Raw genomic sequence first — 25,381 nt, forward strand, 5'->3', positions numbered from 1 at the left:
ATCTGTTGTGAACTCTTCATGGGCTTTCATAGACAGCAGGTTTACAACCCGCTGGTAAAAAAAGAAAACCCAACTAAACTAGCAAACCAACGGTCAAAACCAAATGAAAATAAGGACTAATGGAAAATTCAATACTATATTAACAACCTTGATACGCACGCACGCACGCACGCACGCACGCACGCACGCACGCACGCACGCACGCACGCACGCACGCACCAGTTGGGGATTTAGCCCTGCAGGTCCCCTGGAATCAGACATTTCAACGGCCCCCTCAGCGGGGTTTCCATGGCTATGCGGTGTACAGAAAGAAAAGGAGGGGCCCTAACCTGGGCCTGGGGCCTCACAAAAAAAGCCACAAATTTACATCTCAAGCAGAGCAATGAGGACCCCTCTGCCCCCCCTCTGCCCCCCCCCCCCCTCTCCCTCCAGAGTTCCATCAGTATAACCGCATTAACCGTCTACCCTTGCACACCCCCTGCCCCCCCACCCCACCACTGTCTCCTTCTGCTCCCCTTCCTCCTGGTACCTCCCTGTCACACACACACACACACACACATAACACACGCCACGCACGCACGCACGCACGCACGCACGCACGCACGCACGCCACGCACGCACGCACGCACGCACGCACGCACGCACGCACACACACACACACACACACACACACACACACACACACACACACACACACACACACACACACCACACACACACACACACACACACACACACACACACACACACACACACCACACACACACACACACACACACACACACACACACACACACGCACACACACACACACACACACACGTATGCACGTGTATACTAGACATGCCATTTTCAACCCTATAACCCTTAAGCACTTAAACCCTGTATTCTTAGTTAAACACACCTGAGTTACAACAGCTTGGACTTGTAATCTTCACCCAGATTAGGCATGATCGGTTCAAGTGCTTACGCTGAAAATAACCGATCTAAAAGTTCACGACGTGTCGCACTGTGCGCCGCGTTGTGAGCTTGCAGAGCTGCTATTTGTGGGTGCGTGACACTGGCTCACAACTATGAATTTAATCCTAACGCCAACCTGAATCTTTTGCTGTTTTAAGCGTTATATTATACTTCTACAATCTACAAGCTCGTAGTGCGGCAGCGAGTGCCGCGCTACGAGCTTGTAGATCTGCTATTTTTGAACTGTGAAAACGTGCACATTTTTTAACATATATTCTTTCACAGCAAACATTTTTAACACAAATATTTGCTTCTGGGGGGTTCCCTGGAACAACATATTTTGAGATAGGGGTCCACGGCCACATAATTCTGGGGTTCTTCACATGAAATAGTTTGAGAACACTCAAAGCACCGATACAGAAACATTGTTTTTTCTGAAAAACTGTCATGATTTAGAAGACATTTTCTAGAAGTCTGATAAATGCCTACATTGTAAATTATAGCAGGGCTTATAGCAAAAAAAAAAACCAAGACTGAAATGATTTTTTTTTGCAAATCTGCACTGATCTCATAAATGACCCTATGAAATCCTCAGGACTGAAATCCGTCCCCAGGACTGAGAACTTTAAGCCATGAAATTATAAGGACCAGGAACTTTGGCCTCGCAAATAATGTCTTCTCTCAAATTCTACTACACTGGGAGATTTGGCACTCACAAGTATAGTAATACTGGTGTACGACTGTATGCACACGCACGCACGCATGCGCGGCGCGCGCGCACGCACGCACGCACACAGTGAGGAGGGGGGGGTCTTTTCAAGCGCTAAGCTCTTGTGTTCCGTTCCGTCCTGTACCCCCCAACAACATTCATTCTTCAGCTTCCTATAACTAGGGTCTCTCTTTCTCTTCCTCGCTCAACACAGAGACCCACGCCTCTCCACCCAGGCTGCTTTTGATCCACCCCGACACACACACACACACACACACACACACACACACACACACACACACACACACACACACACACACACACACACACACACACACACACACACACACACACACACACACACACACACACACACACACACACACACACACACACACACACACACACACACACACACACACACACACACACACCAAAGAAAAGAGGATGAAAAAAATCACTTCCACCTCAATGATCCCGCTGAAAGAACGAAAAACAAAAACACATTTGGGGTGTTTGAAGAGCCTCTTTTTCCTTTCTTCCCCTCCTTCTCTCTCTCTCTCTCTCTCTCTCTCTCTCTCTCTCTCTCTCTCTCCGTCCTTGAATAGTTGCATTCCTCCAAGCCTCCAAACAAAGCATCAATACCTCGCCTCTCTCACGCCAATAGTGTAACACCAACGGAATCTCTAGCTGGGATAAACACTGTCGGAGAACAACTCAACCGCCACTGGAAAGGCAGGCAGTGCACGCCGTCCTGAAACACGCACGGTGACCAGACGTCCCCCGTTTGGCCCGGGGATTGGCCCGCGTTCAGGCTGGCTGTCCCGTGCCCAATTTGACCTGAGATCAGATAAAAAAAAAAATCCGACAGTTTCTGAAAAAGCTATGTTTCTATGTCGTTCTTCGATTTTTCAAAAATAGCAGACCTACAAGCTCGTAGCGCGCCACTCGGTGGCGCGCTATGAGCTTGTAGATCTGCTATTTTTCAATAGCTAAAGCATAACATAATGCTAACACCAAAAGGGGTTCCCGCCTAAAATGGGTTAAAAAACCCATTTAGGCCTGACGTCAAGATTTTTTAAATGTGTTCTAAATCCTGACAGTTTTCTGAAATAGCTGATGTTTCCATATCAGTGGTGCTCAATATTTCATGTCAAGGACCCCAAAAATGATATGTAATTGGCCACCGACCAATATCTGAAAATATGTTGTTCCAGGGACACCCCAGAAGCAAAGATTTGAGTTAAAAACGTTCGCTCTCAAAGAATATATATTAATATATATATACATTTTTTCAAAAATAGAAGATCTACAAGCTCGTAGCGCGGCACTCGGTGCCGCGCTACGAGTGATTAATGGTCATGGGTTTGGGTTTTTGAAAAAATATGAATAAAAGGACAAAGTCCAACAGATATTAGTTGCTGTGACAGAGGCGTAATCCTCCGCCTATTATTATTAGCTTCCACCTGCTCTCGCTCGCAAATCGCCATTCTTGCGGTTCCTCTTTCCACTAAGCCTGAACTGCACACTCATCAAACTTCCCCTAAACGGATAAAAGAAACGGAAAAATAAATAAATAAATAAAACTTCAAAAGTTAAAACTTCTCCTGAGCCCCCCCCCCCCCCCCCCCCCCCCCCCCATCACCCCCCCCCCCCCCCTCTTCCTTCCCTGTACCTTCTTCCTCTCCTCCACCATCTCTGCTGCAGTGTGTTCTTGGAGCTACACCCTGGCCCGTGTATAAGCCTGCCTGAGGGCTGGGATTAGCGCCCCTGTCCAGGGGGGCTGTGCATGTGTGTCGGTGAGTATGTGAGTGCGCGATCGACCTCTGTGGGGGCCCCCCCCCCGCCCCCCGTCCTCCTCACACACGTTAATTGTCGCTTTCGGGGCTAGAAAACCACGTATGTCCATCTTTCATAACGAATGCCGTGGCAAAAGCTTAGTGAAAATGGCCCGACCTACTGTACGATCTCAAAGCGTGACGCGATGCAAAGCAAAAGCAAAGCAAAGTTACTATATTTACCCAGGGTAACTGGACTAAGCATCAGATACTTGTTTACAGCCAGGCCCTGCTCATAGAACATTTCATGGTAGTGGTTCAATGCCTTGCTCAAGGGCACTTCAGCGGTGGTAATTCTAACGTGCCGGTCCGGGGATACGAACTGGCGACCTTCCGGTATCAAGACCGCTCCGCAAACCGTTCGGCCACCGCTGCCATAAACGACCTACTGTACGATCTCAAAGCGTGACGCGATGCCTGGTGAGCTGGTTAGATCTCATGCCATTTCCGCTACTGTTGCAGCGTTTTGGAAGTCAGGGGGTAAAGTCTGTGGCTTTTATACAGTATGTACAGCATTAACTTAACCAATGAAAAGTATTAATAAGACTAAATAACAACTTGACACTTGGACCACTGGACGGAACTCAGGTTCTCTTCAACCCATTCAGGACGGGAACCCCTTGTGCTGTTTTAAGCATTATTGTTATACTTTAGCAGATCTACAAGCTCGTAGCGCGGCACCGAGTGCCGCGCTACGAGCTTGTAGATCTGCTATTTGTGAAACATCGTGAAAATGTGGCGCAAATGTTTGAATATTATATTCTTTCAGAGCGAACGTTTATAACTCAAATCTTTGTTTCTGGGAGGGGTCCCTGGGAGGGGTCCCTGGGAGGGGTCCCTGGGAGGGGTCCCTGGCTGGAACAACATATTTTCAGATGGGGATCGGTGGCCAAATTACATATAATTTTGGGGGTCCTTGACCCCCAAAACGGTCGGACGGTCTACTGTATGACGGTCGGACATACAGTAGAAACAGAAAAGTTTCAGAAAACTTGTCAGGATTTAGAAGGCATTCGTAGAATCGAAACTAAACGGGTTAATTCTTTTCCATTTCCTGAAAAGTAACGGTTTTGCACATACAAGCTCTTTGCCGCCCTCGACAGCAACGGCATACACACAGCCCCCCCCTGACCTCCCTCCCTCCCCTCCTCCCTCCCCTCCCCCCTCCCTCCTCGGCGGTGCGTCGGTGGGTCTCACCTGTAGGGCACTGGCAGTGGAAGGCGTTGGTCTTGTCGATACACTTGCCGTTGTTGCGGCAGGGGCTGCTGGCGCACTCGTCCGTATCGATCTCGCAGAACTCCCCCTCGTAGCCTGGACCAATTAGCAAAAAGGGAGGGCGCGGCGGCGGCGGCGGGGTTAAAACGGGTTGCAGGGAGAAGTAGGAAAACAAAGTGCAGGGCGCCTTGTGCCCGTCGGGCAGCGTTGATTTTGGCAGCAAAATTTTGATTTTAGTTTTAGTCTTAGTCTTTTTGAATAGTTTTCATTTAGTTTTAGTCACATTTTAGTCACCCGGAATGTTTTGGTGTTAGTCTAGTTTTAGTCGACTAAATATCATAAGATTTTAGTTGACTAAATCTATAGTTGATTTAGTCGACTATAATGTATTTTAACAGGCCTTGATGGGATCGTAATGGCTGAGCTTACACTTGCTGAAAATAGCCGATCTACAAGCTCACAAGCGCGACGCGTTGTGAGCTTGTAGATCGGCTATTTTCAGCATGCAACCAAGTGTAAAATCACTTGTGTCTTTTACTTATGCTGGATTTGTTGTCCACTACTAGTCCATTTTTAATTTGTTGACGAAATTGTCCGTATATTTAGTCTTAGTCATCGTAGCTTAGTATTTAATGAACTGGTGGGTGTGTGGCGGCTGTGGCCACATAAAAACTTAATTTTAACAGGTTCTGTACACTTTGTGAAAAGAATATTCCTCCTAGTATAATCATAGTACCTGATAATCATGTTTTAGCCCATTTTGGGTGGGAACCCCTTTTGGTGTTAGCATTATGTTATGCTTTAGCTATTGAAAAATAGCAGATCTACGAGCTTGTAGGTCTGCTATTTTTGAAAAATCGAAGAACGACTGACACAGAAACATTTTTACAAACATTTTTAGAATCTGATCTCAGGTCAAAATGGGTTAGAGGGGCATTTTACCTGGCATGCAGATGCAGTGGAAGTCTCCTATCTGGTCCAGGCAGGTGGCCTCGTTCTTGCAGGGGTTGGAGATGCACTCGTTGGTGTCCAGCTCACAGCGCGCCCCCACGTACCCCCGCTGGCACCGGCACTCGAACGAGCCTTTGGTGTTGAGGCACTTCCCCGCGTGCTCACACGGGTTGGAGCCTGTTCGGGACATAAGAGAAACCATGAGCACGGGTTGGAGCCTGCTCGGGACATAAGAGAAACCATGAGCACGGGTTGGAGCCTGCTCGGGACATAAGAGAAACCATGAGTGACTCACACGGGTTGGAGCCTGCTCGGGACATAAGAGAAACCATGAGTGACTCACACGGGTTGGAGCCTGTTCGGGACATAAGAGAAACCATGAGTGACTCACACGGGTTGGAGCCTGTTCGGGACATAAGAGAAACCATGAGCACGGGTTGGAGCCTGTTTGGGACATAAGAGAAACCATGAGCACGGGTTGGAGCCTGTTCGGGACATAAGAGAAACCATGAGCACGGGTTGGAGCCTGTTTGGGACATAAGAGAAACCATGAGCACGGGTTGGAGCCTGTTCGGGACATAAGAGAAACCATGAGTGTTGAGGCACTTCCCCGCGTGCTCACACGGGTTGGAGCCTGTTTGGGACATAAGAGCAACCATGAGTGTTGAGGCACTTCCCCGCGTGCTCACACGGGTTGGAGCCTGTTTGGGACATAAGAGAAACCATGAGTGACTCACACGGGTTGGAGCCTGCTCGGGACATAAGAGAAACCATGAGTGGCTCACACGGGTTGGAGCCTGTTCAGGACATAAGAGAAACCATGAGTGGCTCACACGGGTTGGAGCCTGTTTGGGACATAAGAGAAACCATGAGTGACTCACACGGGTTGGAGCCTGTTCGGGACATAAGAGAAACCATGAGTGGCTCACACGGGTTGGAGCCTGTTCAGGACATAAGAGAAACCATGAGTGGCTCACACGGGTTGGAGCCTGTTCAGGACATAAGAGAAACCATGAGTGACTCACACGGGTTGGAGCCTGTTTGGGACATAAGAGAAACCATGAGTGACTCACACGGGTTGGAGCCTGTTTGGGACATAAGAGAAACCATGAGTGACTCACACGGGTTGGAGCCTGTTTGGGACATAAGAGAAACCATGAGTGACTCACACGGGTTGGAGCCTGTTTGGGACATAAGAGAAACCATGAGTGACTCACACGGGTTGGAGCCTGTTTGGGACATAAGAGAAACCATGAGTTACGCCCGTGCTCACACGGGTTGGAGCCTGTTTGGGACATAAGAGAAACCATGAGTGACTCACACGGGTTGGAGCCTGCTCGGGACATAAGAGAAACCATGAGTGACTCACACGGGTTGGAGCCTGTTTGGGACATAAGAGAAACCATGAGTGACTCACACGGGTTGGAGCCTGTTTGGGACATAAGAGAAACCATGAGTGACTCACACGGGTTGGAGCCTGTTTGGGACATAAGAGAAACCATGAGTTGGAGCCTGTTCAGGACATAAGAGAAACCATGACTCACACGGGTTGGAGCCTGCTCGGGACATAAGAGAAACCATGACTCACACGGGTTGGAGCCTGCTCGGGACATAAGAGCAACCATGAGTGACGCCATTGGTTTTGTACAGACAGGGTAGGGGTCGAAGGTTTTGAGGTGATGTTCTTCCCCTCCTTTGCACTAGGTATGTTGGTGTGTGGTATTTAAATGTTGTACGGGTCACTGTGTGTGTGCCTTTGTTGTCTTGTATTGTATTGTATTGTATTGTATTGTATTGTATTGTATTGTATTGTATTGTATTGTATTGTATTGTATTGTATGCTGCAGGGCGGGTCCTTGGGGTCCAAGACAAATTTCTCCCTCGGGAGACAAAATAAAGAAACCTTGAACCTTGAACCTTGTACAGACCGCAAATGAAGCCCATTTTTCAGCGACTTCAAATCCGCCATCTTTCTATATCCGGTTCGAGATATGCGACCGAAAATTCATGCTATTGGCTGCAACCAGTATCATTACTTTTAGAATTAATGGGACCAACATTTAAAAATGATTTAAAAAAAGACTTAAAACTATGGCGATTGAAAACAGAAAGCGTTTATGAAAACGTTTACTAAGGTAATACAATCAAGTATAAACCTCATCGACTTGTATTGCGATTATAATGTCTTGCGACCGGTAGAAAGGTGAAATAGCGACATCTACTGGGCCATTAATTAGGAACAGCAGGCTGAACGAGAACCCGGAAGGGAGCCTCAATTCCGGCACAGAGAGAGCAACCAATACTTTGATTAGCGAAAATGCAGTGGCATGAATTACAAGATGTAATTGTAGGTTGTATGTTTTATAATCTTCTTCTATATCTCGTATTATTCTATTAGCCGCCTATAATAGGACGTAAAGGTGGTTTTCCACAGCGGATTCGAATGAAAATCAAGGGACGTTTCTACTCTGCCACAATGTGATGCTGCCCACACGGGCAGATGCTAAAGATAAAGATGCTCACAGACAGTGTATTTGTAGGCTAGTCGTTAATCAGCAGGAGGACGTTTGTTTAGCGGCTCAACCACTGAAACCAAAACAAACGTCCAACACAGATAATAGTAACAAGTAAGACGCGCGAACGCGGGAAGCGAACGCAGCTCGTAAATTGCAAAAACAACAATTAGAATAAATTACGATTTTTTTTAAGGTTTTTTTTAAGTTCTTTTTTTTGTGTTTAAGATTTTTTTTTAAGTTAAGTTTTTCCTTTTAAAGTTTTTCCTTTTTAAGTTTTTCCTTTTTAAGTTTTTTTTTTAAGTTAATTCTTTTTTTAAGTTAAGTTTTTTTTAAGTTACGTTTTGTGTGTGTGTGTGCGTTTTCCTTTACGTTTTTTTTTAAGTTAAGTTTTTTTTAAGTTAAGTTTTGTGTGTGTGTGCGTTTTCCTTTTTAAGTTTTTTTTTAAGTTAAGTTTTTTTTTAAGTTAAGTTTTTTTTAAGTTAAGTTTTGTGTGTGTGTGCGTTTTCCTTTTTAAGTTTTTTTTTTAAGTTAAGTTTTTTTTTAAGTTAAGTTTTTTTTAAGTTAAGTTTTGTGTGTGTGTGTGTGTGTGTGTGTGTGTGTGTGTGTGTGTGTGCGTGCGTGCGTGCGTGTGTGTGCGTGCGTGCATGTGTGTGTGTGTGTTTTTGTGTGTGATACAGCTGCGCCCTCTGGTGGTGGGCGGGTGGGTGGTGTTACAGCGTGACACACAGACAGACACACACACAGACACACACACAGACGTGATCTGCTGGGTCTCATAGTAAATGCTCACTGCGTTCGCAATCACTCACCTACTGGTGCAGGTTCCAAGTTTAAGTAATCCCAGTGTTGTTCAAGATGCATGGTTTTCATATTGTAAATAATTATGGCCGCGTGGTTTAGCAGGAGAAAAACGGTGTGTTTTTTGTTGTTGTTTGTTTTACTTGCCCAGCGAGCACTCGTCCACGTCCTGGTCGCAGGAGGCCCCGTAGTAGCCCGTAGGACAGGTGCAGTAGTGGTTCCCGCTGACGGGGTTGGTGTCACAGTTGGAACCCTTCTGACACGGGTTGCTGATGCAGGCGTCGTCCAGCTGGCACAGGAGCCCTGGTGGTGCACACACAGAGGCAGCGGTGATTTGGACGGAACATTTGGATTTTAAGTTTAACCCATTCAGGCCTGACGTCGAAATTTAATTTTCTGAAAGATTTGAGGCACATTTTAACGATTTTTAAAAAATAGCAGACCTACAAGTTCATAGCGCGCCACTCGGTGGCGCGCTATGAGCTTGTAGATCTGCTATTTTTCAATAGCTAAATTATAACATAATGTTTAAAACACCAAAAGGGGTTCCCGCGCTGAATGGGTTAAATTTAAAAGGAAAAAAAAGAAAAGGTAACGTTTTGGATTGTATGCCTTTGTCACTTGATGGCATCAGACCACAACTATCAAGCAATCGTTCCAGTCGAATATCAGGGGTCGCCCCCCCATCTGGCTCCTAGACCTGCTCATAATTATGGGTTGTGACCATCCTGGTTTTCTTTTCTTTTGAGTGGTGCAACCACTCCAAGGAACAGCAATGTCCGTATAAACCTCGGCTTCTGCCTTCACCTTTTCGGTACCACTAGTTATTAGTGGATTTTAATATGTATGTACGTTTGTATGTACTCCTTTTTCCTTTTATGGACCGAAATAAAATCTATCTATCTATCTATCTATCTATCTATCTATCTGCATGCTAACTGTCCATCGCCCACCAATGAGACAAGAGTGAGTAATCGCAGACATTGTGGGAGAAACCAAAGAGGTTTTCTTGTTGGGTCTCGAGCGGAAGCTTTTTGCGAGACAGTGCTGACCTGTGCGGCCTGACCTGTGCGGTCTGTGCTGACCTGTGCAGTGTCTGTGCTGACCTGTGCAGTGTCTGTGCTGACCTGTGCAGTGTCTGTGCTGACCTGTGCAGTGTCTGTGCTGACCTGTGCAGTGTCTGTGCTGACCTGTGCAGTGTCTGTGCTGACCTGTGCGGCCTGACCTGTGACCTGTGTGGTGTCTGTGCTGACCTGTGCGGCCTGACCTTTGACCTGTGACCTGTGCGGTCTGTGCGGCCTGACCTGTGACCTGTGGCCTGTGCGGTCTGTGCTGACCTGTGCGGCCTGACCTGTGACCTGTGCGGTGTCTGTGCTGACCTGTGCGCCCGTGGGGACATTCGCAGTAGAAGGACGCCACGCGGTCGTGGCAGATGGAGCCCGGGTGGCACGCGGCGTTGGCACAGTCGTCGATGTTCACGCTGCAGTCGTCGCCGGTCCAGCCGTTTACGCACACGCACTGGTAGCTGCCGTAGGTGTTGTGGCACGTGCCGCCGTTCTGGCAGGCGTTGGGCATCAGCTGGCACTCGTCCACGTCGTCTGCACAGAGCTGGCCTGGAAGCGTTGGGAAACATGTCAAGCTGTCATACGTCCGTTTAGTCACTATACTAGTCCATATATCATGTCAGTACTATGTTGGTTATCGGCCATTATGCAGCCGATGTGTCCCGATTTGAACCACTTTTAGCATTTTTGTCAAATAAATAAAATAAATGTCAAATTATAATGTCAAATAAAAGTTCAGTTTATGTGTGTGTGATATGACGTTTAATATACTTAATAAAACGTGTTTTTATTTGTTTGTTTTCTTATGAGTTTTTTAAAAAAAAAACCCATTTAGACCTGTTGTAACCTATACTATACGTTGTCATGCCTTTCAACCTACCTCTGTATCTCATTCGTTGTTTCCATCTATGTAGGAACATAAGATTGTGTTTTGTTTTGTTTTTTAATAAGAATTGGAAGGCTTTCAGAAAACCTATTTTGTCAGTAAAACATAGATAAATTGGTGGTCTCGCTCATGCTCTAGTACAGGGGTTCTCAGCGTTTTTGGCCGGGGACCCCCGAAAATGCTTTGGCAACGTCTCGGGACCCCTGCCCCGCCCCCTCCCGACCCCCAATATAAATTGACTGCTACAATAACCTTAAACCATTTTGGGCGGGAACCCCTTTTGGTGTTTTAAGCATTGTTATAATTTAGCTATTTAAAAATAGCAGATCTACAAGCTCATAGCGCGCCACCGAGTGGCGCGCTATGAGCTTGTAGGTCTGCTATTTTTGAAAAACCGTGAAAAAAAAATAAAAAAAAATCTTTTTTTTCTTTTTTTTTTGACAATAATTTGGGGACCCCCTAAAATAATTTGGCGACCCCCCGAGGGGTCGCGACCCACGGGTTGAGAACCCCTGCTCTAGTAGTCTAATGTGTGACGAATAAATGTGTAGCATAAATGACATGTATACAACTATGAGGTTAAGGTTTGAGTTGACAGGAGAGGATAAAGAAACGGCACATACCTGTGAATTCTGGTTTACATTGGCAGTTATAGGTGTTCACGCCGTCGACGCAGGTCCCTCCGTTCCCACACTCGTGGTCCGGGCAGTCGTCTATGTTCTGGTCACAGTTCTTTCCTGAAAAACCTGGTTTTAAAAGACAACAACAACAACAACGGTAAATGAAACACGGTAGAGTAAAAAGAGTCAAAAGGTTATTTGAACCGATCTATGGTAGAGCATGTTAAAACAACATCGATCTATGGTAGAGCATGTTAAAACAACATCGATCTATGGTAGAGCATGTTAAAACAACATCGATCTATGGTAGAGCATGTTAAAACAACATCGATCTATGGTAGAGCATGTTAAAACAACATCGATCTATGGTAGAGCATGTTAAAACAACATCGATCTATGGTAGAGCATGTTAAAACAACATCGATCTATGGTAGAGCATGTTAAAACAACATCGATCTGTGGTAGAGCATGTTAAAACAACATCGATCTATGGTAGAGCATGTTAAAACAACATCGATCTATGGTAGAGCATGTTAAAACAACACCGATCTATGGTAGAGCATGTTAAAACAACATGGATCTATGGTAGAGCATGTTAAAACAACATCTACCACGTCTGCATTTCACAATCAAAAGATTGTCGGCCATCTGAAAATATGTTGTTCCAGGGACCGCAGAAGAAAATATGAGTTAAAAATGTTTGCTGTGAAAGAATATATATTCAAAGAATTGCACACATTTTTTACAACTTTCAGTATGAAAAGAACATGTTATAAAAGACCCACGTAAACAGAACTTTTATTTAACCTCCTTGTCAAAAACAACATTCTCTCCCTCACAACAAATAGTGAAACTGTGCAACAGTTAAAGTGGTTGACGTGTTCTTGTGTTTGTCTGTGTGGGAAAAGGTGGCTGCACCTTCCTGAGGTCTGCGGTTCATAAACAGACAGACAGACATGGGCACACACACACACGCGCACACACACACGCACACACACACACGCAACACACACGCACACACGCACACATCCTGATTCCTGCGACAGAATTACACAACAGGCTACTGTTCTATTGCAACAAGTGCCACCCAGGGTTATGTAGGGATACTAAGGTGACCAGATTTACCCCCTTGGGTGGGACAGTCCCTCATTTCCAAGACCCTGAGACCCTGTCCCACATTGTGACTGGCAGGCATCAGTGTTCAAAATGGTAAATGGTAAATGGTGCATTTATATAGCGCCTTTATCCAAGGCGCTTTACATAGATTGTGCATTACATTCACCCATTCACACACATTCATACACCGATTGCGGCGGAAGCCATGCAAGGACCAACCAGCACATCGGGAGCAATTTGGGGTTCAGTGTCTTGCCCAAGGACACTTCGACATGTAGCCAGGAGGAGCCGGGATTCGAACCGCCGACCCATGGATCATTGGACGACCTGCTCTACCTCTTGAGCCACCGTCGCCCCTTCAAATTGAGACCCTGTCCCACATTGTGACTGGCAGGCATCAGTGTTCAAATTGAGACCCTGTCCCACATTGTGACTGGCAGCCATCAGTGTTCAAATTGAGACCCTGTCCCACATTGTGACGGGCAGGCATCAGTGTTCAAATTGAGACCCTGCCCCACATTGTGACTGGCAGGCATCAGTGTTCAAACTGAGACCCTGCCCCACATTGTGACTGGCAGGTATCAGTGTTCAAATTGAGACCATGTCCCACATTGTGACTGGCAGGCATCAGTGTTCAAATTGAGACCCTGTCCCACATTGTGACTGGCAGGCATCAGTGTTGTAGGTCTGCTATTTTTCAACAGCTAAAGCATAACGTAATGCTTAAAACAACAAAAGGGGTTCCCGCCCAGAATGGGTTAACTCTTGAGAGCGTAAAATGAAACCATGTAGGAACCATGTAGTTTCATTTCATGCTCTCAAGTGTTCAATTATTGTTAAACATCTGCATCAGATTTACAATAAGTCTACACAATTAGAGAATGTGGAAGAATTGTTATTTTGATCAACGTTTGCCTGTTATCTCTCCGAATGGTACCAACATCAATACAGCATGGAATTGTGAACAAAATCTTTAACCATCGATAAAATATGTGACTACATTTGACTGAGGGACTGCCATTGGATTTTTTTGAATTTTCGTTTTTTCATGTCATATGAAAGCAGGGGATTATAGCTTCAAATTGACATATTGGTTGTTCAGTTTGACCCACCGGTTTTGGAGATATGGCTTATAGAGTAATGTCTTGCAGAAAACAGCGAGTTGAGAAAACAGGCTTGAAAGGTTCACTTCTGTGGTCTCTAACATTACACCTAGCTACATGTTTAAGCATTTATTTCATATTTACATGTCGATTTCAGCTCTGACACTTATTTCAGACATGCTCTAGTATGTTAAGATTCTGCCTGTGCTATAAACTCATTTTGAAAAAAGAAAAAAGTTTTTCTCCTCTGGTGAAAAGCTGGAATTTGCGCGATGGCAGTCTCTCAGTCAAATCTGGTCACATATTCTTTGGTTTTGGGGTCTGAGAGGCTAAATGTCATCAAACGGTGGTTCCGTGGCTCAGATGGGTCTGAGAGGCTAAATGTCATCAAACGGTGGTTCCGTGGCTCAGATGGGTCTGAGAGGCTAAATGTCATCAAACGGTGGTTCCGTGGCTCAGATGGGTCTGAGAGGCTAAATGTCATCAAACGGTGGTTCCGTGGCTCAGATGGGTCTGAGAGGCTAAATGTCATCAAACGGTGGTTCCGTGGCTCAGATGGGTCTGAGAGGCTAAATGTCATCAAACGGTGGTTCCGTGGCTCAGATGGGTCTGAGAGGCTAAATGTCATCAAACGGTGGTTCCGTGGCTCAGATGGGTCTGAGAGGCTAAATGTCATCAAACGGTGGTTCCGTGGCTCAGATGGGTCTGAGAGGCTAAATGTCATCAAACGGTGGTTCCGTGGCTCAAACGCAGAATAAATAATGAGCCTTGATATGAAAAGGGTTGACAACCACTGAGCTAAAGGTTTGCATTGAAACAGACATAACTTTATTCCAGTGTTGTTTTTGGAGGCACATTTTGATTTTACTTTAAGTCATAGTATTAGTATCTTGAATAGCTTTCATTTAGTTTTAGTCACATTTTAGTCACCTGGAATGTTTTAGTGTTTAGTCTAGTTTTAGTCGACTAAATACCATAAGATTTTAGTTGACTAAATCTACAGTTGATTTAGTCGACTAAAATGTGTTTTGGCGGGCCTTGATGCCGTCGTAATGACTGATTTTACACTTGCTGATAATAGTACAAGCTCACAACGCGTGGCAGCGTGGCGCGTTGTGAGCTTGTAGATCTGCTATGTTCAGCATGCAACAAAGTGTAAAACGACTAATACTGGATCTCTTGTCCACTAGTCCCTTCCTAACATTTTAGTCTAGTTTTTATTTGTTGACAAAATTGTCACTATATTTAGTCTTAGTTTTAGTCATTGTAGCTTAGTTTTAATTTAGTTACCATTTAGTTTTCGTCAGTGAAAAAAGGTAGTCGACGAACATTTGTTGTCATAGTTTTAGTCGACGAAAACAACACTGCTTTATTCTGACTCTAGCCCCGCCCCCTTCGATGGAAAAACACACAGATTGACTTCCTGGGTTTCTGATAGGCCGTGTGTGGAAGTGATGACGTGATGGGCGGTACCAAAGTCCCAGCATGCTTTGCGCTGCACTGTGAAAAGGATGTTGTGCTTTGGCCATTTCCTCACGATAAGGCTTGATGCTTTCCTCCTTTAACCTGTTCACACAGTGCGCACGCACACACACACACGCGCGTTCACACGCACACACGCACGAGCACACACACGTTCACATGCACGCATGCACGCACAAGGCCTTCAATGACATCATCTCTGAGCCGGGGACCAGAATGACAATAAGTAGGGCTGTGAGATGTGACTCCAGAAACAATATTAGTTCAAACTGTTGCCTTGATTATTGTGAGCTTTTATAGCGGCTATTTTCCCTATTTTTTGTACGCCACCACCACTGTACAACGATGAAATGAAACGGTTTGATAGTCACAGCGCTACACCACTCATCTCGGACCCAGTGCTGTAAAGTAACTAAGTGCATTTACGTGCAGTACAGTTCAGAACAGGTCAGCTCCATATATGGAGATCTAAGGGTTTGAGGTCAGATGTAGAGTTGCTGGCCAATATTGATGACATCAGGGGTCTCCATATGGGTAATTTCCATATATGGGCTTAATATTGATGACATCAGGGGTCTCCATATGGGTAATTTCCATATATGGGCTTAATATTGATGACATCAGGGGTCTCCATATGGGTAATTTCCATATATGGGCTTAATATTGATGACATCAGGGGTCTCCATATGGGTAATTTCCATATATGGGCTTAATATTGATGACATCAGGGGTCTCCATATGGGTAATTTCCATATATGGGCTTAATATTGATGACATCAGGGGTCTCCATATGGGTAATTTCCATATATGGGCTTAATATTGATGACATCAGGGGTCTCCATATGGGTAATTTCCATATATGGGCTTAATATTGATGACATCAGGGATCTCCTTCCCTGATGATGTCACGTGATGACGGGAAATGCACGTTTTCATAGTAAATCGTAGTAATTACAAAACATACAGTAACCACTTCAGCCCTATACATGTTTCAGCCATTTGAAAATAGCCGATCTACAAGCTCACAATGCGTTGCATTTTCTAAAGATTTTTATATACATTAGAAAACTTGAAATGGGACGTTCTGCATTGTGACTGAGTACTTTTTACGTTTGGTAACTTTAAATCAATTTTAATGCCAATACTTTTTGAATTGTGAACTTTTACTTGTAACGGAGTATAGTTCTACATTGCAGCATTGATACTTTAACTTTTTTACCTTTTAAGCATTATGTTATACTTTAGCTATTGAAAAATAGCAGATCTACAAGCTCATAGCACTGCCACGCTATGAGCTTGTAGGTCTGCTATTTTTGAATAATTGTGAAAATATAGTGCAAATCTTTGAATATATTTTCTTTCAGAGCGAACGTTTTTAACTCAAATCTTTGCTTCTGCGGGGGGGTCCCTGGAACAACATATTTTCAGATGGGGGTCGGCGGCCAAATTCATATAATTCTGGGGCTCCTTGACATGAAAAAGTTTGAGAACAACTGACATAGCAAAAGTAGGTTTTTCAGAAAACTGTCAGGATTTAGAAGGTATTTGTAGAATCGTCCTCAGGTCAAAATGGGTTAACCCATTTAGACCTGAGGACGCATGTGTGTCATATTATAGCTTTTAACCTATTTTGGGGCGGGAACCCCTTTTGGTGTTTTAACTAAGCATTATGTTATACTTTAGCTATTGAAAAATAGCAGATCTACAAGCTCATAGCGCGCCACCGAGTGGCGCGCTATGAACTTGTAGGTCTGCTATTTTTGAAAAATCGTAAAAATGCGGCACAAATCTTTGAATATATATTCTTTCAGAGCAAACGTTTTTTTTATTTCGACGTCAGGCCTGAATGGGTTAAGTAAAACAATCGAGTACTTTCCCCCCCCCCACCACTGGCGGGGACTCGTACCTGGCACACAGGTGCACTCGTAGCTGGTCTCTCCCTTCTGGATGCAGGTGCCTCCGTTGTGGCACGGAGAGGGACTGCAGGGCACGTAGCGGCTCTCGCAGTGCTTGCCCGCGTACTCCGGCGTGCACTGGCAGCGGTAGGTGCCCACCTCGTTGATGCAGGCGCCGCCGTTCCGGCAGGGCGAGGGCACCAGGGAGCACTCGTTGACGTCCTGCTTGCACGTCTGCCCGTAGAAGAACGGCGTGCACGTGCAGATGTACTGGGAGTCGAAGGCGGAGCACTGGCCGCCGTTGGCGCAGGGGTTGGAGGCGCACGGGTCCGCCTGGTGGCACAGTTTACCTGGAAGAACCAAAACGGAACGTTTTAGGACAGTAGTTCATGTCAAGGACCCCCAAAATTGACACTAATTATCCCGCGGACACCCATTTGAAATGATACTGTATGCCAGGGACCCCCATGAGAGAAGACTTTTACGGCTCTAGCAGTGATTCTCAAGCCGTTTAATTTCAAGGACCCCCCAGTTTGATATGCATTAGTCTATGGTACGGACCCCCATTTAACCCATTCTGGACGGGAACCCCCTTTCGTGTTTTAAGCATTATGTTATAATTTAGCTGTTGAAAAATTATATTCTTATATTCTTTCAGAGCGAACGTTGTTAACTCAAATCTTTGCTTCTGGGGGGGTCCCTGGAACTACATGTTTTCAGATGAGGGTCGGCGGCCATACATTTTTGGGGGTCCTTGACATGAAAATGTTTGAGAACAACTGACATAGAAACATAGGGTTTTCAAGAAAGGATTTAAAAGACATTTGTAGAATCGGCCTCAGTCCAAAATAAGTTAATCGGAAAAGTTGCACCCCTTGCCTGGCTCCTATCCTATGTCCTACTAGTCTTGCCTGGCTCCTATCCTATGTCCTACTAGTGGCTCCTATCCTATGTCCTACTAGTTGCACCCCTTGCCTGGCTCCTATCCTATGTCCTACTAGCGGCGGCATGTCCCCTTGCCTGGCTCCTATCCTATGTCCTACTAGCGGCGGCATGTCCCCTTGCCTGGCTCCTATCCTATGTCCTACTAACCCCTTGCCTGGCTCCTATCCTATGTCCTACTAGCGGTGGCATGTCATTCTTACCCGACCACCCGGGGGGGCAGCGGCACCTGTACCCCCCCCGGAAGCTGTCCGCTTCGCAGGTGCCGCCGTTGCGACAGGGCGAGCTGGAGCACGGCGCGTCGACGAGGCGCGTGAGGCAGCGGCGGTCGCTGTAGCCCGGCCTGCAGCTGCAGCTGAAGTCCACCGTGCTGCCGCGCGACACGGCGCGACACGTGCCGCCGTTCAGGCATGGCGAGGCCGTGCACGGGTCGAGGAACTGGCACCTGCTGCCCACGTATCCGTCTTGGCACCTGGGGGAGGGGGAGGACAAACGGAAGAACGTGAGTCCAATCCCATTTATTTATATAGCACATTTTACAACGCAGGGTTAAAGGGACACTTCACCCTTTTTGCAAAAACAAAATATGTTAATGACGTTTAGAAGATTTAGAACACTTTTCTGGGAGGGCTTTATGTGTGTAATATGTGGTTTTAGATATTTTAGATTTTAGCAGTGAGCCCAGTGTCTCTGATGTCATGGACACTGGGCTCACTTACTTCCTGGACTACAATTCCCATAATGCTTTGGTGCACTGCTCCTCCTTGTGGATAGGGGGAGGGCTGTTTTACTGAGACAACATGTAGTCCAGGAAGTAAGTGAGTCCAGTGTCCATGACAGAGTGATCAGAGACACTGGGCTCACTGCTAAAATCTAAATGATCTAAAACCCCATATTACACATAAAGACCCCCAGGAAAGTGTTCTAAATCTTCTAAACGTCATTAACATATATTTTTTTGCAAAAAGGGTGAAGTGTCCCTTCAACAAAGTGCTGTACAGAAAGATACAACTATATACACTAGCTAAAACACAGAAAAGCAACAGCAAGGACATATAGTCGCGCGATATTCACCCTGCGATCATTGACCATGTTGACATTTCCTTTTCTCTCAACGCTGGATTTCCATTCTTTAGTACTCATTTACAGTAACAATAACTAAAGTTACTGGAGAAGGCAATCCCCCCCAAAAACCACCATTGTGTTGTACCCAGCAAATCCTTAGTGTTCATTTAACACTTACGAATGGAACCAAATGGACCCTTGTAACCAGCCATGCCTCCGTCTAATATCAAGGACCCCATAACTGAGAGAGTACAAATGGAACCAAACGACAGAACCTTGAGGGCCCACTTTGAGAACCACTGATCTATTGCATTGGGGGGAGGGGGGGTGGGGGGGGGGGGGGGGGAGGGGGGGGGGGGGGGGGGAGGGGTCCTCAGCCTCAGGACAGGAGCCAGTGTCCTTCCCTCTTCCCTGCTGTTTTTACGGCAACACCGCCATGAGAAACTATGCACCGCACGCGCACAAGCACACGCACACACACACACACACACGCACGCACGCACGCACGCACGCACGCACGCACGCACGCACGCACGCGCGCACGCCACGCACGCACGCACGCACGCACGCACGCCACACACGCACGCACGCACACACGCAAGTTTGTATTCTATACGAAAGTAGCACACTGACACACAAGTTGACGCAACAAAGTATAAATCCATAGCTCCAACCACAACCCATAACCCTAGAACCTCTCTGAATGTCTAAAGATCCTTCCACACCAAACTGTCTTGTTCAGACTAGTCAAAGACTATTTAAAACTAGTTGATTGCAACAGTCTAGCATTTTTAATCAGCGCAAAACAGTTGACCGATGAAACACCAGTTCTGCTTATTATAAGCGACTTTGGGCTAGTTTTCCTGTGAAATAGCTTAAATATTCATGCAGTATAGTCTCGTGTTGCCTTACTGGGCTTGTTTCTGAAGTGTATAGTTGCTTATTTGGGCTTGCTTTCACGATCGCCCCCCCCACACACACGCACGCACGCACGCACGTGCACACACACACACAGAACAAGTTCCCAGAGAGAGAGAGAGAGAGAGAGAGAGAGAGAGAGAGAGAGAGGGAGAGAGAGCTGCTGCAGGTCACGGGATGGATTCACACATTTACAATTACAATGACAGCAGTTGAAGGGATGTCCCCTGAGAACACACACACACACACACACACACACACACACACACACACACACACACACACACACACACACACACACACACACACACACACACACACACACACACACACACACACACACACACACACACACACACACACACACACACACACACACACACACACACACACACACACACACACACACACACACACACACACACACACACACACAGGTTCTCAAAGTGGTTACAAATGAACCCTTCCATGTCTGATTGTTGTTGATGTTATAATTGGACCTCGAAATGAAAAATCAGACACGTCTGAACGGAGTGGTGCTGTTGGGGTGTCAGACTATTGGCTGTCTGACTATTGGCCGGCCTCCCTCCCTCCCTCCCTCCCTCCCTGTCTGCCTCCCTCCCTGTCTGCCTGCCTGCCTGCCTGCCTGCCTGCCTGCCTGCCTGCCTGCCTGCCTGCCTGCCTGCCTGCCTGCCTAACCTCCCTCCCTCCCTCCCTGCCTGCCTGCCTGCCTGCCTGCCTACCCTGCCTGCCTACCTGCCTGCCTGCCTGCCTGCCTGCCTGCCTACCTGCCTGCCTGCCTGCCTTGCCTGCCTGCCTGCCTACCCTGCCTGCCTGCCTGCCTACCTGCCTGCCTTGCCTGCCTGCCTGCCTCCCTGTCTGCCTGCCTGCCTGCCTGCCTACCCTGCCTGCCTGCCTAACCTCCCTCCCTCCCTCCCTCCCTCCCTCCCTCCCTCCCTCCCTGCCTGCCTGCCTGCCTGCCTGCCTGCCTGCCTGCCTGCCTGCCTACCCTGCCTGCCTGCCTGCCTACCTGCCTGCCTGCCTGCCTTCGTCACAATATATATACGGTACTTTCAATGCATAAATTAGGCTTTATTAGAAATGTGTTCACTTTGACTGACTGATTGATTGCATCTTAACTTTTGTGGTTTTTTTCCCGTAAATAAACAGTGTACTTGATCCTACTACAGCATCACACAAAAGTATCAAAAGTAGCAGAGCAAGCTCGAAACACCTCAATCTGCTTCTTTTTTTTTTCTTTTTTTTCAATATTTTAAGTAACAGTTTTGGACATATGAGGTTTCCACCAGACAGAAACGATATCCAGTATAATGAAAATATATTTGTACATATTTGTCAAAAGGATATAAAACCACCATAAAGCTTGAGTCGTGTGACTACGCCAACCTCATGGTGTTTGAGCTGCAAGCTAACATTATGGCCACTTCAACAAAGCACTTCTACTGTATGTCTCCCACTGCCAACATCCAACAGACTTTCTTACAGGACAGAGGCTGATCCCAGACAATAAAGAAAGGACAACTTAGCACCCGCAGCAACTTAGAGGCTGATCCCAGACATTAAAGAAAGGACAACTTAGCACCCGCAGCAACTTAAGGAGAGCTTCCTGGTAAATGTCTGCCCACCCACATGAGTGATATCCAACAAAATCGGATGTGCCTATCGGGCCTTCCTGTTCTCCGAAACATCAGCATCGGCCTTGGAAACCCACATCGGACAACCTCTCATCCTAAGACATGACAAAATGTGTGTGGATCTGACGAAGAAAAAAAAAAACGAAGAATGGCTCTATTCATTTAGAAAATTCACCATCATCCTTTTTTCTTTGTTGGACTCGTAAAACTTGTAACAACCGCCCACTGTTGTTGGTACAGTTGCCATTCCTCCTGCCTCGCAGCGGAATCAATTATCTGCGTAACCCCCCCCCCCCAACATGAAAGCGGTCTTCCCACCATGACATCAAACCCCACCGCGAGGCGCCCGAATACCTGACCATAGCTGTATAATAACGAGTCTATCGGCCCCCGAGGGGGGGGGGGGGTCTGCTCACAGGAACCATGTCCCCAAAACATTCCCAAAGGGGCCACTGTGTGTCTGCGTGCCGCCATGGAACCCTGGCCTGTGTTTAGACAGCGTCTCTCTCACAGTCTCGCGGGGGATTCAGGCAGCCCTGGGGTCGGTGGCGAGGACCAAAAGAAAACATCACATGCTACACCGCCTAAACCCACTGCACAAACACTAAGGGGGGGGGGGGGGGGGGACTCATGCAGACTTTTTGCCAGATTTTCGAGATGCGAGAGAGAGAAACAAGCCACCGGGGCCTATGAAAACAAGCCGATAAAGAAGCGACTATAATAGGCCACATGAGCCCTTTTTAAACACTTTGTATGTAAATTAACAGTTCTACTGCGTAATCCGTGTTTCCCGAATTAAAATCAAATATTCTACGCTGCCAGGATTGTTTTATTACCTTTAGATCATACGCTGAAGTATCTGGGCTTTTTTTTGGACTCAATTTCCCAGAAGCCCTAGCAGCCCAGCTTAAGATTCGATTTCTGGTTTCGTCATCATAACATGAAGCTCTCTCCCCCTGCTCCGCGGAACGACTGACTTTCTTTTTAATTATTACAATTCGGCGATTTAGACACATAAAACAAATAGCGGGAAACGCGTAATAAGCAGGGCATATCGTTTGATCAATCAATTTAAAGCCCTGAAACTGTTCATCTACTAGCTCACTACGCGTTGCATTGCCATTTTAAAAAGATATATTGGGGGGAAAAGGGAAACTTTCAGATAGTGTATAGGGATACGTGGACATTTACATATATTAATTTGGGGGTCCTTGACATTAAAATGTTTGAAATTGAACCCCAGCTGGTTTTAACACAATTTAGGAAACAAGCTCCAATAAGCAAACACTTTAAGAAGCCCTTAAACCTAATAAACTAACTAACCAACCAATAGAGTGACTTTACACAAGCCCAAAGTCACTTGTAATAAGCAGACATGGCAACACTGGACTCATGGCTCTGTTCTGGTGTTTAGAATGGTGGCCATTATTTTCCTTGAATGAGTGTCCTGTGATGCTTTGTGTCTGCGAGGCCAAGAGCCGGGCTTTCCAAAACGTTCTCGCCTGAAGACCCAACAACTACTGAGAGGTATTTCACTTTAGAATAGTTCTGGGGGGAAAAAACTGTATGTCTACATGTGAATGGGCTCGAGGAATGTGCAATACTGTGGCTGTCTTGGTTTGCCTTCCTTTTTGCTTGCTTTTCTTGTTGTTTTGCTTCTTACGGTATGGTGTGGATGATGGCGAAGATGAACTGGAGGACCCCCCCCCCCCCTGTCCGCCGTCCCAATGTTTATTTGTGTTTATTTGTTTTGTCTGCCTGTCAGTTTGGTAAAGTATGTCTTTTTTGTAAAGGTTTGTAAAGTATGTAACTGTACGTGAAAAATCTTAAAAAATCTTAAATTAAAAAAAAGATTAGTTCTGGGGTCATGTTAATGTCTACTCAGGCTTCTGTGTGCGCACCCCAGACCATGTTGATGTTTGCTTGATTCAATATTTAGATATTTTAACTTACTGTATATTTTAAACCCATTGAATGAATCCTCAAACTTGTAACCAAGTTGGATTCATTAAAAACACACGCTACTCCTGGTTGTAGTGCATTGGTGACTTCTAATGCATGAGGGGGTCGTGTTTTCTCAATTATTTTGTCTTTTTTTTATTTTTATTTTACAATTTTTTTAAAGAAATTGAAAGAAAGCAAAAAAAAAAAAAAAAGATCACTACTCTAGAACATCAGCGTTTAGCTTCCATATGAAACATGATCTGGTTTCATTTATCACCAGACAAAGAAATTATTTCTCTATACTCCATGTCATGGAAATAGATGAGAGAATAAAGTGAGACTGACAATTGTCACGGAGAACAATAGTCTATAGTCTAATAGCATGAATAAAAAATAAATAAAAGATCTAAAAGCCAACACCGCATTGCATCATTGTCAGCTTGTAGATCGACTATTTTGAACTATTTCTGGAAGAAACTTATTTGAAGATGAAAAAAGAAAGATATCATCTTCACAACATTCAGGTTATTTGATAATAAAAAAAAAATCATATTTGATCTTTTGTGTTATAGAAATCTGTTTAGAATTTTTTTTATCATCTATGCTTTTTTTGGAATTCCTGAGCATCCCCAGACATTCCCTTGGAGGACAGTGTGAGAATGTGTGTGTGTGTGTGTGTGTGGGGGGGGGGGGGGGGGGGGGGGGGTCAGTCCAGTTAAGACACACACCGTGGTGGCGGTGGCTGCATGGCGGGTGCTGGGGTGGAGGGGGGGGTGCTGGGGTCGTGAGGCTCTCGCTGCACGAGCCCACTGGCAAAAAGGCCGGCAGGGAGCAGGTGCGCATGTTAATGAGGGGACGGCAGCTGCTGCCTCACACCCCCCCCCACCCCTCCACCTCCTCCTCCTCCTCCTCTCCCCTCCAATACCCAGTCGTCCTACCCTCATCCTCCTCAACCCCACAGAGAGAATGGAAAGAGCCCGGGCCATTGGTGGGGTGGGCGGTGCCCTCTTGCGCGCGCAAAACACACACACGCACACACACTGACACACACACACTGACACACACACTCTCGGAGCTTCAGAAGGGGAGTGGAGAGGGAGACGGAGGGAGGGAAGGATGAGTGTGCCCATTGTTTTCTACACCCCCCCCCCCCGTCCCCCTCGTCCCCCCCCCCCCCCCCCCCCCCAACCACACACACACCAAGTCAGGGCCGACTACAAGACGGGCGCCTCCAAGACGAGGGCCGCGCGCGCACATTCAGCTCCTTTTCCTCTTCTCCTCTCCTCTCTCTCCTTCTCTCTTTCCTTCTCTCTCTCCTTCTCTCTCTCCTCTCTCTCCTTCTCTCTCTCTCCTCCTTCTCTCTCTCATCTCCTCTCTCTCCTCTCTCTCCTCTCTCTCCTCTCTCTCCTTCTCTCTCTCCTCCTTCTCTCTCTCATCTCCTCTCTCTCCTTCTCTCTCCTTCTTCCTCTCTCCTCTCTCTCCTTCTCTCTCTCCTCCTTCTCTCTCTCATCTCCTCTCTCTCCTCTCTCTCCTTCTCTCTCCTCCTTCTCTCACTCATCTCCTCTCTCTCCTTCTCTCTCTCATCTCCTCTCTCTCCTTCTCTCTCTCCTCCTTCTCTCTCTCATCTCCTCTCTCTCCTTCTCTCTCTCATCTCCTCTCTCTCCTTCTCTCTCTCCTCCTTCTCTCTCTCATCTCCTCTCTCTCC

At 46.3% G+C, this 25,381-nt stretch overlaps 1 protein-coding gene across 1 annotated transcript in view; it reads right to left on the reverse strand.

The window, feature by feature from the left end:
• LOC306934029 (neurogenic locus notch homolog protein 1-like) overlaps nt 1-25,381 on the reverse strand; it is an 84,177-nt gene that overhangs the window by 41,268 nt on the left and 17,528 nt on the right. The window contains exons 3-9 of the mRNA XM_079516445.1: nt 18,298-18,566; nt 17,164-17,502; nt 11,560-11,682; nt 10,366-10,599; nt 9,134-9,289; nt 5,664-5,849; nt 4,621-4,817 (exon numbers count right to left, since the gene is read on the reverse strand). Coding sequence (XP_079372571.1) covers nt 4,621-4,817; nt 5,664-5,849; nt 9,134-9,289; nt 10,366-10,599; nt 11,560-11,682; nt 17,164-17,502; nt 18,298-18,566 — 1,504 coding nt within the window. The remainder of the gene's footprint in view (nt 1-4,620; nt 4,818-5,663; nt 5,850-9,133; nt 9,290-10,365; nt 10,600-11,559; nt 11,683-17,163; nt 17,503-18,297; nt 18,567-25,381) is intronic.

This window comes from Electrona antarctica, assembly GCF_951216825.1.
Source record: "Electrona antarctica genome assembly, chromosome: 12".
NCBI lineage: Eukaryota > Metazoa > Chordata > Actinopteri > Myctophiformes > Myctophidae > Electrona > Electrona antarctica.